This window comes from Mauremys mutica, chromosome 5, assembly GCF_020497125.1.
Source record: "Mauremys mutica isolate MM-2020 ecotype Southern chromosome 5, ASM2049712v1, whole genome shotgun sequence".
In the NCBI taxonomy this organism is placed as follows: Eukaryota; Metazoa; Chordata; order Testudines; family Geoemydidae; genus Mauremys; species Mauremys mutica.
This window is the reverse complement of record NC_059076.1, coordinates 48693118-48707937: the sequence shown is the minus strand read 5'-3', so window position 1 is coordinate 48707937 and position 14820 is coordinate 48693118. Positions and strand designations below refer to the sequence as shown.

The window sequence follows — 14820 nt, the reverse complement described above, 5'->3', positions numbered from 1 at the left end:
CCCCGTCCATTGTATGGGGAGCCTAGGCACCTAGGTCAGGGCTGACAATTTCACGGGGCGTCAGGGCACCTAAGGGTCAGGCTTTGCAACACTGAGTGGAACAACGCCACAGTACCTTTTTGAATTTGGCCCTAAATGTGTCTGGATATAAGAGTATACAAGTCTTTCTAAAAAATACAGTTAAGCATGAAAAGCGTGTCAGGCATTTCCTGAAAATTTCTGCATTTTTTTCTGTTCTGTTGCAGATCAAATACATTCATTCTATAGAATCCATTATATCCAGTTCAAATGATGATTATACTTCACTAGTTATAGGTAAGTGAAAATTCACAAGCAGAAGAAACTTGTCACAAGTTGAAATAACGTCTGTCAGAAGGAAGGCTGGCCCTTGAATCCCAGCAGTTCCTTAAGAGGATCAGTTTCATGTTCAAAGTCCATAAGGATGTCAAAGATTCCCCACTGTGCAGAATGTAATCTCACAACGGGCCTTCTGGCTTGTAGGGGGAAGAGTCCTAAGGCCGTTCCTAAAGACAGATTTCTCTGCACAGCAGTGCTGCAGTTTGGTTTCCTGGCTCTAATGGCCTATGGCATTTTGAACTCTCTTCAGTATTTCTTAAACTGTGGTGCTAAAATGCTGCTCCCTTCTCTTCTAAACTGCTTGTTTTAAAAAAAAGAGTAAGCTGCAAATCATTGGGTATGAGGACTTAAAACTATTCGGTCGTTTCAATATTTTACCGGCACTTGAATTTGCAAATGATCTGGATCCCTTAGACAGTGCAATGTGGAGAGATCTAATATTGCTGAGGTCATTCAGGTGATTAGAAGAGCACCAGTATGCCACACTGTAAGATTTGAAATCTCTCCAAACAAATTATCAATTACTTTATACTATGAATGGCTGAAACCCCAGTTACAATTGCGTTACTGTTTTTCAGTTCATACTGTGTAGGTTATCTCTGTGACATGAGAGCAGGTATCTGCCTCTTTAGCTTCCAAACTTTCATTACTGTCATTATCCCTGAGAACAAAAAGCCATCTGAGCATAAGGACACAAGGTACCATTTTTCACACCATCATTTAAAAATAATTTATAACAATACTGTAACACATTACTCCAAATGACATTTCTCAATGCTCTTTATGGGTAGAGCAAATCACTATGGTGTTTGCTTCCTAAATGATGATGGAGGAAGGAGAGATGAAGAACCTATATAATGGTTTGTTATATGAGGGAGAAATTGCAGCAATGAGTTATCTGCAAAATCAATTTGGCTGTTATCGGAGATCAGTGATGTTGGCTTGAATGTCTGCTTGTATATTCATTTAGAAAAATTAGAGCTTCTCTGTTACATTTCCCCACAAATAAAGAGCAACGCAGGTATTTTTCAGTCAAGATTGCCTTAATCTGAAATCAGAAAACAATTGAAAAGAATGACCAAATATTGAGCCTCAGAGAGAGGGAGATCGTAAGAAAACATAGTGACTGTAACATTCTACAGATGTACTGAAAATCAAAATGGCATCTGACTCAGCTTTCCCTGTAACAGGTGGAAAGATACCTCTATCCCCTACAAAACAATCTGGTGAAAAAACTTGAGAAGGGCACCTCAGACTTTTCTTGCCTGAAGGCCTGCTCCTGCTGGGGTTTTCTGTGGAATGGGATAAACCAGTTAAATAATGCTTAGGCCCTGATCCTCCAAGCCGCACAGCCCTGCATGGTTACAGGGGTCTTCCTGTAAGGGGCACCTTGCAGGACTGGGGTTTAAATTACCTACCCAAAACGGGTATTGTGGTACTCCAAATTAGATAATGGTTTTAAGGTGCTTTGAACATGAAAGGGGCTATAAACATTATTCTGTATTTTTGCTTTGACATTCAAACAAACTCAGCGAGAAACCACCAACTTTCATTTAGTTTTGCACTGAGCTCTTGGCATATAGGGAGGGCTGCAGATTTGTCACAGCATTTTATTATCAAATAATCACCGAGCAGTCACAGTACATTTAGTAAAAGTCAAGGGCTTAAGGGGGAAAATGGGGTGTAAAGTCATGGAAGTGCCATTTAAAGTGGGGGAGGCATGTGCGAGAGGAAGTTAGGTCTTGCACCTGTGGGGTGGGGCAAGGCTGCAGAGCAAGCCCACCCCACAGCAGTAGCTCCTGTTCTACATGTCTGGGCCGTTCCCTGCTCCAGATATTGCAACCTGGTGCACAGCGCTGCTCAGGTTTAGCCCTTTGTCCTGAGAGTGAGATAGCAGGGCCAAACCTGAGTGGTGCTGCAGCCTTCTGCACCGGGTCATGCCAAACAGAACGGGGAGCCACACCCGGACCTGCAGGACAGGGGCTGCTGCTGTGCCGTGAGTTTATTAAAATTATGGACATAAAGAAAAGTCATGGATAAACAGAAAACTCATGGTATCGGAGATATTTTTACCAGCGTGACAATCGAGCAGCCTTGCATATAGAGGTAAAAGGAGAAAATGATTTTTCAAACATTTGACTTCTAAATGGTACACCTCTACCCCGATATAATGCTGTCCTCAGGAGCCAAAAAAATCTTACCGCGTTATAGGTGAAACCGCATTATATCGAACTTGCTTTGATCCGCCGGAGCACGCAGCCCCGTCCCACCCCCCAGAGCGCTGCTTTACTGTTATATCAGAATTCATGTTATATCGGGTCGCGTTATATCGGGGTAGAGGTGTACTTTTGTATTCTATGTATGCACTCTCTTTAACAGCTTTGAATCTTCATCCTCGCAACACAGACCCCAATCCTGTAAACACTTCCACCCATGCTTAACTTTATCTACACGTGGGTATTCCCATTGACCTCAATAGGACTTCTTGCATGAGTAAAGTTAAGCACTTGTGCCTTTGCAGGATTGGGGCCTTGCCATTTGCTTTTAATGTAATTGAAAAAAGCACGTTTGAGTTTATTTTTCTCATTTCCAATTTTTCTGGCACAGGCTGTGTCAATGAAACTAAAGATGTGCAGCATCGTTTGAGGATTCTGATGGACTCCAGCAGCATTCCAACCAAGTGCTCTCTGCCAGGTGGGGCTTCCCCTCCAAGGCGCTTTAACTGTGATGAATCCCAATTCAAAGTGCACAGAGGGGTCAAGGCCTTTGACTTCTGTAAAGAAAGTAACATTCTTGTGACTGGCGGTTTGGACCGGAATATTCGTCTATGGAATCCTTATGTTCCTGGGTAGGTGGCTGAAGGACTAGTCAGTTTTCATGTATTATTTGTTTATGGTAGCACTAACAATGTATTTTTTAAGATGTTCAAGCGGGATGACCCCTGTTCCAAAACTAAGGCTAAGACTAAAAGCTATGTTTGTTTTGAATTATGGTATGGTGTCATGCAAAGCCTGCAAGTGCAGTGCTGCTGGGAAAGTGACTGCAAAATTGGCACTGTGGCTCTCCATGTGTAGTCTTTCAGGCCCCAGTCTTGTAAATTCTTATACATATGCTTAACTTTATGTACACTGACTTCTGGACCCTTCATGTTGATTTTCAATAACCTTTGGAACATTGGGGAAGTTCCAGAGTACTGTCAGATAGCGAATGTTGTGAGAATATTTTACAAAGGTAAACAAGACAACGAATATAATTATAGGCCTGTCAGAAATTCCAGCCAAAATAAGGGAATGGCCGATATGGGACTTGATTAATAAAGAATTTAAAGGAGAGTAATTAATGCCAGTCAACATGTGTTTGTGGAAAATAGATTCTGTCAAATTAACTTGATATTTTATTTGATGAGATGACTAGTTTGGGTTGATAAAGGTGTTTGATATACTCTTCAGATCGTATAAATCTTTTGCCCTATATTTAGACTTCTCTTAGTCATTTCACTTGGTACTGCACAATATTTTGAATAAAAAACTAGAACAGTGCAAATCAACATGGCACTTTAAGTGGGTAACTGACAGGTTTCAAAATGTAACTGTAAATGAAGAATCATCATTATCATCTAGTGGGGATCTATAAGGAATCCATTCTTGGCCCTACACTATCATTTTTATCAGCGACCTGATAAATTATTGGATACAGTTTTATGGATAAAGTTTGCAGATCATACAAAGATTTGGGGAGTGATAAATAATGAAAAGGACAGGTCACTAATCCAGAGAACTATGAATGGCATGGTGAGCTGGATGTAAGAAAACAATATATATTGTAAGACAACCAAATGTAAAGTTATACATTTAGGCAATACAGGCAATAAAGTTATACATTTAGAATGTAGGCAATCTGTCACAGCATAGCTGGTCTCTGTGAGTAGACAAGGCCCAGCACATGTGTGTCAGAACAGTTGGGCCCAACTGAGTCAATTAAAGGGATCAGGGCTACACCGGCGGCTAGAAAAAGCGTGTAAGAGGGCAGGCAGGGAAGGTGTGACTGAGGCAGGTTGTGTATTAGAAGAACTACAGAGGAGTAGAGCTAAGTCCAGTGCAAGTCCTTGGAACATGGGGACAGGTGCTCAGGGAGATAGTCCTGCAGCCAGTGTTCTGAAGAGCTTGCTGAGAGCAGAACTGGCTGTGGGAAGGGAGCTAATTGGGATTAGGAAGCTGCAAGCAGAAAGTTTACCAGAGATCCCAGGACAAAGCGAGCCGAGGAACTGTTTTGTCTGTTATGTGCTTATGTTTAGACAAAAATCTACTTTAAAAGTAGCAAAGAGTGCTTGTTAAGCTGCAGAGAAGCCCTGCTGTGTCACAGTATATTTACAAGATGGAAGACTACCGTGAGAAGCAACAACACGGGGAATCAAAATTTTGATAATGGGTTTTTCATCTTAGCAGTATAATAATTGGAAGTTGAAGCTAGAGAAATTCAGACTGGAAATAAGGCACAAAGTTTTAACAGTGAGGGCTATTAACAGTGGCAAAGCCAGGTTTTAGCAGCAGGGGGAGCGAACAAATAAAAACAGGCGCCACCTGCTGCGAAGAAAAAAGAAAAACCCCGACTGAAGGCCTCGCCGCCGAAGTGCCACCGAAGACCTGGAGCACTGCTGGGTGCGTAAAGATTTAAAAAGGCGCCACTTTTCTGCTCATTGGGAGTGGCCGCTCTCACTGCTCCCCCCCTAGCTGCACTACTGGTTATTAACCACTAGAACAGTTTACCAAGGGTTGTGGTAGATTGTCCATTATTGGCAATTTTAAAATAAAAATTGAATGTTTCTAAAATCTGCTCTAATTCAAACAGCAGTTGCTTCAGGGAAGTCCTCTGATCTGTGTTTGTAAGAGATCAAACCAGTTGATCACTGTGATCTCTTCTGACCTTAAATTCTATGATTAGGACTAGTCACAAGACACACAGTTAAGCACCTGCACAAATCTTTGAAGAATTGGGATGTCACTGATTACTTCTAAACTGAGCACATTTTGAGATATAAAAGTATCTTCTAACCAGCAGCTTTTCACGTTCACCCAGGGATTTGAGAGTCAACCTGGACTCTTATTACACAATATGTAGACTAGTGGTGTCTACAGGCCAAATATCAGATGTGTAGCTGTGTTAGTCTGGATCTGTAAAAGCAGCAAAGAGTCCTTTGGCACCTTATAGACTAACAGATGTATTGGAGCATGAGCATGCATCCGACGAAGTGGGTATTCACCCACAAAAGCTCATGCTCCAATACGTCTCTTAGTCTATAAGGTGCTAAAGGACTCTTTGCTGCTTTTACAGACCAAATGAGGCCCTCAGTTACACCTGTGCTGCAGTGCCTGCAGAAGGTGTGCCCACATATAGCTAACTGGAACTTAAACAAGTCTGTTAGTGACTCACAAGAAGTAGAATCCAACTCCCTCTGTGGTGAGGTTAATGAGCATAAAAAGCAACTTACAATGAGGACTACAAAGGGCTCTCTCTGCTCCCTCTTAATTCTGTGTGTGGTTCTTGGAGTACCCAGGACTGAGTTACCTCCAGCAAGAGGGAGTCTCATGTGTGGTAACTGGGTGTTAGTTCCCCAACATCACCATCTTATTACTCACTCAGTGTTGTCCTTGTCTTCACCTTGTAGGTTAACGATAGGTGTACTAGAGTCCCTTTGAATTGTTGCCCTGTGATATCCAGTCCCTAACATGAGCTACTCAGAGAACCTCTGCCCCCAGGAGCAGTGTACCCAGTTTAATAAGCTCTTGTGTTTAAACACACACGCACACACTCACACTCTCTCTCTCTCTCTCCTTGTAATACAGGGTTTCTCAAACTGGGGTCACCGCTTGTGTAGGAAAGCCCCTGGCGGGCTGGGCCGGTTTGTTTACCTGTCCCCGTCTGCAGGTTCGGCCGATCGCGGCTCCCACTGGCCGCGGTTCGCTGCTCCAGGCCAATGGGAGCCGCTGGAAGCGGCGCGGGCCGAGGGACTTACTGGCCGCCGCTTCCAGCAGCTCCTATTGGCCTGGAGCAGCGAACCACGGCCAGTGAGAGCCACGATCGGCCGGACCTGAGGACCGGGCAGGTAAACAAACCAGCTTGGCCCACCAGGGGCTTTCCCTACACAAGCGGTGGCCTCAGTTTGAGAAACACTGTTGTAATAAAACAAAAGTAGGTTTATTTAAAAAAATATTGGAGAGGTAACTAGAAACAAGTGGTTGAAACAAATAGTTATAATACAAAACAGAATAATATGTGTGTGATGGGTTCCCCCCATGGCACCACTTGGAACCAGGATACCACTGAGCCTGCTTGTCCCCCCAGCCTGCGTTCCCCTTACTCTGTGCTGCTGTGACAGGCCCTCAAACCCCTTTCCAGCACACACACAGGTAGAGACACACCCAGCTGCAGCTATATTCACATGGATGCTGAGATCAGTTCTGCATGGGAGAGTTCAGCTAGGGAATTGCCCAACATGCAAGTGCACATCCCCTCTGGAGTGTAAACCCCAAATTGTATTGTCTTGCACTGCACAGAGAATTTATACGGGGTAAAGTCATAAAATTCGCCCTCTCCCTCAATGTGGAAAGAGGTATGCAACAGCTTTCTGCCCCACGTATGAGTTCCACACTTGTTTTAGAGACAAAACAAGTTTATTAACTGCAAAAGATAGTTTTTAAGTTACTATAAGTGATAGCAACCAGATCAAAGCAGATTACCTTAGTGAATTAACAAAAACTGCAAACTGAGTTAACACACTAGATAGGTAGGATATGACTTAGCAAATTCTCACACTGAGTGATAAACAGGCTGGCAGATTCTTAAAGCACAAGTTGCCTTGGCTTTCCCAGGTTTTCATACACAGGCTAAAAATCCTTCCAGCCTGGAACCATCCATTCCCACAGTTCAGTCCTCAGGTGTTTCCAGGTGTGGTGTTGTAGGGAGAGTGAGGTGCCCCCAGGATGTCATTTTCCCCCTTCTAAATCTTCTCCCCACTTGCTGGAAAGCTCTGTTGCTGTGACCTGGGTTAAACAGTTCCCATTTGTAGTGCTATCTCTGACAGGTTTCCACTGTACACCGTTCCTTGGGTCATCTTTGTGTTTGTGTGCATTTCCTCAATAAGCCATTAACATTGGCCTTTTTACTGTCGTACCTGAAAGACTGCTTGTGGGTGTTTTCAACCTCAGGACATGTTTCAGCAACACATACGTAGCCAAACTTCATAACTTTACATACAATTCAACGAGATATTACTGTCTAGCAGATCAAGATTTTTAGAATGACACCTCATAAGGCATACTTTGTATAAGACATAGCCTAATAACAGGACAGTAGTGAATATTGGTGTGTCAGCATGTCACAATGTGAACCTGCATCTACACTTAACAGTTATCTTTCCTATCTAAAAGTAGGTTTTCCCTCCCATCCCCAAAGTTCAGTCTGGTGCAGAGCTGGCTGGCTTCACAGGAACTAGGATCCAGTTTTTCATGAGGACATCTTTACTTCCACCATGTCTCCTCAGTGAAAGGATTCAGAGGTTCTTTCTCCCAGCTCTCATAGACGGAATCAGTCTCTTGTTTTTATTCACAGACAGGATGAACTTCTGTCTGTTGTAATTTTTCCTTTTTTACCTCCCACATGTTTAGATTATTTGCCATTATCTTTTGGATGGAGCAAGGACAGACAGTCGAGCCTTGCAATATATCACCAACCAGCCAGAGCAGCGTGACAAGTCCCTACTGCTTGAATGAAGCACCAGAGACATTGTCCCCTGGTGACTAAGCCATGAAACATGCTTCCAAAATAAAATCCATTATTCCAGAAATATTACCCATGCAAACATCTTCACATAATTCAAAATCATTGTGAGTTATGAGCTTTCTGTAGATACCTTAGATGCTACTCTTTATGGATAAATATCTTGCAAGATGTTTGGTGTAGTGAGTTTGTCAGGTGTGAGATAAGAGTTGTTGGCAAAACGGGACCCCTTTGTCAAGGAGCCTCTGTCACGATGTTTCCATAGATATTTCAGCAGTCTCCCCAGATTTCCCCTCCCCCCACCTCCGCCCTCCGCACACACACACTGACTTTCTTTAAGGTTGCCTCTGTAGTATGGCTGTCAATGGAGAATACCTCAAACATCCTATGATTCATGGTTTAGAGCTCTTTTTTTAAAATACATTCAAGCACTTAAAGTATGGCCCTCCCTGAAATGTACAGTAAAAATGACACTTCCTTATTCCACAGATCTGCATCCTGTACACATTCAGATGTAACTGCTGATAACTATGCAATTTTTGGTACTTGTGGTAATGCATTACTTGTTGGAGGGGCAGTGTAAGATCATTGATGTCCCTAGCTATTAATATCCTTACTCATAAGTGTTGGGGTTTTGTAAATGATGTGATAGGCAAATACTTGGTTATTCAATAACCCTAATTAGTTTTGGAAACAGCTTTTTTTGTTTTGGAATAAGAATCTTGCTGTGGAGGGAGGTCTCTCCACGTCTGGAGTGGGGAGGGAGGTCAAAACTGTTGGAAGAAGAGAACAGGGGCGGCTCTAGGTATTTTGCTGCCCCAAGCACGGCAGGCAGGCTGCCTTCGGCGGCTTGCCTGCGGGAGGTCCCCGGTCCCACGGATTCGGCGGCACGCCTGCGGGAGGTCCGCTGAAGCCGCGGGACCAGCAGACCCTCCGCAGGCATGCTGCCGAAGGCAACCTGCCTGCCGTCCTCGCGGCGACCGGCAGAGCGCCCCCCGTGCCTTGCCGCCCTAGGCACGCGCTTGGTGTGCTGGTGCCTGGAGCCGCCCCTGGATGAGAAGCAACATCATCAAAACTCTGGGGAGACAGAAGTTGAAGGATAGTTATGGTGTTAGAAGGTTTGTGTATAAGAAATGTTCTATAAAGGGGGCAATAAGGCCTTTGTGCAAGTGCAGATTTTATTTTCTGTTTCTAGGTTCTGCAAGTGTTATGACCCAAACAAATGTATCTTACTTTCCCAGAACATGTGCATGTGTGTTCAGGAGGAGGCTTGTTCCAGGGGGTATGATGCTAAAAGGCAAATGTGTGATGCTGAAGGAACCTAGGACCAAGAGGAGGAGGAGAAACAAATAGGGAAAGTTAATAGTATTCTGAGTGCTAATTCCTGTTACTTGTGAAAGACAGTCAAAAGAAATTTTAAAAGCTATTTCCTCTGGGGCAGAAGAAGAGCAATAGTTCCTCTTCACTAATAGTCAATTATCTCACATAGGCAAGACAGTTAGTTCTTTTTCTGCCAGTATTTGTCAGTTCTTCTAGAGAAATAATTGTTTTAGGGCCGATGTCTGCAGCAGCTTAATGGCTAACAGTATATTGTTAAAGATGAGCAGCAGATCAGTCTAATATGATTCTTGTTTCAAGACAGGGAAAAAACTTGAGGTACAGTATTTATACATTCTTGCACAGTCTTGGGCTGGCTGTGTGGCCTCAACTGCTGTCCTTTACAAGGCATATCATATCCTGTCTAGATAAGCTTATAACAATCTGTAGCAAACCCTTCTCCACTAACTGGTAGGATTAGACCTTTTAAGTAGTCAAGGGTAAACTGAGGTCTGCTTCAGCCACTCTCCACTATGAAGGAAGTAGAAATGAGGGTAGGCAGTTGGGCTTGGAAGAGTGAATGACTCAGTGTACAAGACTCTGTTACTTGTGAATAATATGCTAAGTGCCTTGTTTACTTTTCTATCGTCAAGTGACACTTGTCAGTATCTGCCCCTTTTGCCTCTGAATTTTTTGCACCCTAACCAGATTTCTGTTGCGTCCTTTTCCTGGTATTTTGCTTCACTTAGGCAAAGGGCTTTGTTTCATGTTAAATTAATGAAAGGTACATTTTGTTTAGATACAGATTTCAGAATAAGAAAATAGGGAAGTAATATCATACGTGTGGAATCACTGATTCAGAGTGATCTAGATAACTTGGTAAACTGGGTGCAAGTGAACAATATGTATTTTAATACTGCTAAATGTAAACATATACATGTGGGAACAAAGAAGTAGGCCATACTTACAGGATGGGGGGAGTCTATCCTGAGAAACACCTGACTCTGAAAGAGATTTTTGGAGGGGAGGGGCTGGCTACTCAGCTGAAGGTGAGCTGCCAATGTGATGCTGTGGCCAAAAGAGCTAATGCGATCCTGGGATTCGTAAACAGAGGAATCTCGAGTAGGAGCAGAGAGGTTATTTTACTTCTGTATTTGGCACTGGTCTGACTGCTGCTGGAATACTGTGTCCACAAGTCAAGAAGGATGTTGATAAATTGAGGAGGGTTCAGTGAAGAGCCACAAGAATGATTAAAGGATTAGAAAAACATGCCTAATAGTAATAGATTCAAGGAGCTCAATCTGTTTAACAATGAGAAGGTTAAGGGATGACTTGATCAGTCTATAAGTACCTACATGGGGAACAAATTTTTAATGATGATGGACTCTTCAGTTTAGCGGAAAAAGTATAACATGATCCAATGGCTGGAAGTTGAAGCTATACAAATTTTAGTCTGGAAATGGGTAAAAAAAAATGTAACGGTGGGAGTAACTAACCATTAGAACAGTTTATCAAAGGCAGCGGTGGTGGATTCTCCATCACTGACCATTTTGAAATCAAGATTGGATGTTTTTCTTAAAATATGCTCTAGGAATTATTCTGGGGAAGTTCTGTGGCCTGTGCTATGCAGGAGATCAGACTAGATGATCACAGTGGTTCCATCTGGCCTTGAGACCTATTGTACTCTGAGTGTACCACTCAGGAGAAAGGATGGCCTTCTGGTTAAGTTACAAGAGTGGGACTCAGGAGACCTCTGCTCCTTCTCCTGTGTGGTCTTGGATACTTCTGTGCCTCAGTTTCCTCACGTGTAAAATGGAGCTAATAAAGTTTACCAATCTGGCCTATGTATGGTAAAGGTTCAGTCATTAGTGATTGTTCCCACTCAGGTGTTAGTTGATGAATGTCTACAAATAAATAGTATTTTCCTGGCAGAGTTTAGGATTTTCCCCATAATATTAATATCAAGGTCAGAAATAAGGGCTCATTCATCATGAACTAAAGTATTAAAAAAAAAATCTTAAGCAAAAGAGGACCATTACACCATGAGATTTTAGGAAAATGTTCACGTTTCAAGAGTTAAATCTACTTAGAAGTGTTTTGTTTTACTAGATGGGCTATTGGCTTACTGCGTGGACATACTTCCCCAATTGGCTTCCTGTGTATAGCTGATGGCAACACAAAGCTCTTCTCAGTCTCCATGGACAGCACTGTTATGGTGAGTAGTTGTGCTCTCAATAAGTTGTAGAGTTTCCAGATATCAGTATGGAAACCCAGGCATATAATGCAGTAATTCAGGAGGTGCAGGGCTCAAAGGGAAACAAATTTGATTTAATCTCACCTTGTTTCATCCATTTCAATGTTTGCTTGAGCCTGACGAACATTAACCTGAGATAACAGCATCATGTCTGTAAGTGTTGCTAAAATTCATTCAGAAATAACTGAATCACACAAATACCAATGGGTTAGATTGTTTTATCCCTTACTGTCTTTGGTCAGTGCTTAGCCATATGAGTTATGAGCCTACCTGGCTGAGGAACAGTTCACCTGTGTAAGATGTTCATAACCTAGCCATAAAAGATTAAATTTGATGTATGAAGACTACAATGATAAGTACGCTAAAGGCCCAATCCTGCAAGGAGCGGAGAGCCTCGTGTATGGTGTTTATCATCCTCAACTCAGAGATATACAGCAATGCTCCAAAAAGGACCATATTTTTGGAGTTTAATGTTTCCAGCCCCTCTTTTCCCGCCCCCATATAATTTGAAAGCTTATTGCACCTCTTTCCTAGCTGTTTTCAAGCAGACAAAGAAAAAAGAAAAAAAAGAAGAAGCTGGTGCTACTTAGTACCTGCGAGAAAAGTCTAGTAAATCCTCTCAGGGATTTGTATTCCCTGGCTCCAGAGGATTTGAAAAGACACAGGGAAAAAAAATGTGGCTGGAGGGTTTCTGTCTTCCCCCCCCCCCCCCCAAACCTGTTTTCCCCACTGGATGGGAATGTACTTTGTCGAGCACTTCCCCCCACCTTAGGAATCCTGAGTGATACCTGATATCACAAAGGAAGGACACACCTCTAGGGAAGAGTTTTTCCTCAGCATAGCCAGCAGAGAAAAAAAACTCCTTTTAACCCTGAAAACTGATTTAAAACTGCCTTTTCCTCAAGCTGCCTGTCCAAGCAAACAGAAAGAAAAGCTGCTTCCAACAAAGCCTGCTGGAAAACTTAATTCCCTCCAGCCAACCTGGCTGAAACTGTAAACTCCCTCTTCTCTCAGGTTGCTTTCCTGCTCTAGAAGAAGAGAATAGCTCCCTTCAGCGTAGCCCAGCTGAAAAAAACTCCTTGTAACAATGGGTTCGAAACTCCGCTGCCACCATGTCATGGGTCTACCCTCACTTGAAACTGGGGGGTTTCAAGATGAGGACCCGCATGCCACCATGTCAAAGGTCTCACCCCCACTTGGAGCTGTTCGGCTCCAATGTGGGGACCTGACTTGGTTTCCCTCTAAACTAAAATCCTAGTTTAGATCTAGTAAGCTGCCACCACTCAATTAGGAAATGTGAATTGAGACACAGTCCTTCCCCAAAATCCTAGGGGATTCCAAGAGCCCCAAATCCATGGAGTTCTTACACCCAGGAGAAACAAACCATTCCCCCTGCTTCCTCCCCCCTCCCTTTTCCTAGGAGAGATACCGGGATCCAACTACAGAGGGATACCTCCCCCTCCCCTTTCCCTGAGAATCCACCCAAGGAAAGACCAACAAGTCCTTAATAGAAAAGAATTTATTAAAGAATAAAAAGAAAATACAGAATCTCTATGAGCCCAGGCTGGACACTCATAGGGTATAACCTTATCAATCTCTGGAGAGAATCCCCTCTCCCCCTTTTCTCAGTAAAAGCAATATCAGCAAACGGGAATAAAGCCTTTCCTTTAGCAAACACACAATTGCAAATATAGAAATCAAATCATAAGACTAATTCGCCTTTCTAATTAATACTCACTATTAATTAGTAGAAACTACTCCAGGAGAACTTGGAGACATGACTGTCCTCTTTTAGATTCAAAAAGAGCTCTCACACAAACAAAAAAAAACACAGACAAAGGCTTCCCTCCACAGAGATTTGAAATTATCTCGTCTCTGATTGGTCCTTTGGTCAGGTGGTCACCAGGTACTACATGTTAACCCTTTCCAGGGAAAAGAGACCTTAACCCTGATCTGTTTATTTATGACACGCCCCCATATAATTTGAAAGCTTATTTTAGGTATATTTAGATGAAGTATGATGTGGAGCCATCAAATGGTGCCATAGGCCTGTATGCAAAGTGAAACAATGGTACCCAAAATGAATCTTTTTGCACTGTTCCTGAAACACTGCAACATGACTGATAACAAGTTTTTACTATTTAAGTTAATTTCAACATCTTAATACGGTGTTTGTCATGTGGTAGCTTTGCCCAATAATGTATTAAAAGATTTATATTAGTTTTGCATGAGCAAGTATCTCTTTTCAGAAATAATGAAGTGGTTAAGCATGTGGCAAAATGGCAAATATCAACATTTTGAAATATACTAACATGAAATGTTTTCACAGCACATGTTCTCAGTTGTATCTTAAAAGTATCTCAAGTGATCCTGAGTTTTCTATATTTTCAACTGAAATTTGCAGACCAGATCAGTCTCACACTGAACGCATAGGTCAATAGTACTGTTAGAAATGACAATACACGGCGTCCTATTATGAATATGCAAAAGCTATGAGAGAAAGAAATGTTCTAACAAGAAGTAGTGAAGATAAAGTCCACAAACAAGTTCTTGCCTCCAACATGCTCTTCATCCCTTGTCAATGCAAAGCTTTTACCAACCATGTCATCAACATTGACAAGCCCATTTGACCCTGAATCACATCCAGAGGTGCTTATCCACATATCTACTGGACTGCATGTAACATCAAATGCATTAGAGTTTCTACTGAAAATAGCAGATGTTGGTGAAAAACAAATGGAGAGATTTGAGAGGTGGTGTTGGAATTACTGATAACATTTGAAATTAATATTGATGTGGGAGACACCAGACAAACCATAAATTATTTTTTTAAGGCCAAAGGCCAAATGGTATTTTATATAATTGCTCTAAACATGCTTAGCAGCTTAAAAATAAGCAGTCACTACACCCAGTACAGTAATAAAGTATTCATAAGCATATGATCAGTATATTTACAAATAAGTCAGACCTAGGGAAAATCACTTACTCCTGGTATGCTCCAGCATGATCAGGCAGGGTCTGACAAAGAACCTTCAGATTCATGGCTCTCTTTATACTCTTCAGCTAACTTGCTGACTTTAGTGACAATCCAGTTTGAAGCTGTTTGTCCTTGTGAC

General features: G+C 42.4%; 1 protein-coding gene across 4 annotated transcripts in view; it reads left to right on the top strand.

Annotated features, from left to right (window-relative positions):
* The window catches only part of LOC123370745 (WD repeat-containing protein 64-like), a 67592-nt gene that overhangs the window by 27532 nt on the left and 25240 nt on the right, over positions 1 to 14820 (top strand). For all 4 annotated transcript variants that reach the window (XM_045017516.1, XM_045017518.1, XM_045017517.1 and 1 more), the window contains 3 exons: positions 246 to 315; positions 2965 to 3205; positions 11560 to 11665. In XM_045017516.1, the coding sequence (XP_044873451.1) occupies positions 246 to 315; positions 2965 to 3205; positions 11560 to 11665 (417 nt within the window). The remainder of the gene's footprint in view (positions 1 to 245; positions 316 to 2964; positions 3206 to 11559; positions 11666 to 14820) is intronic.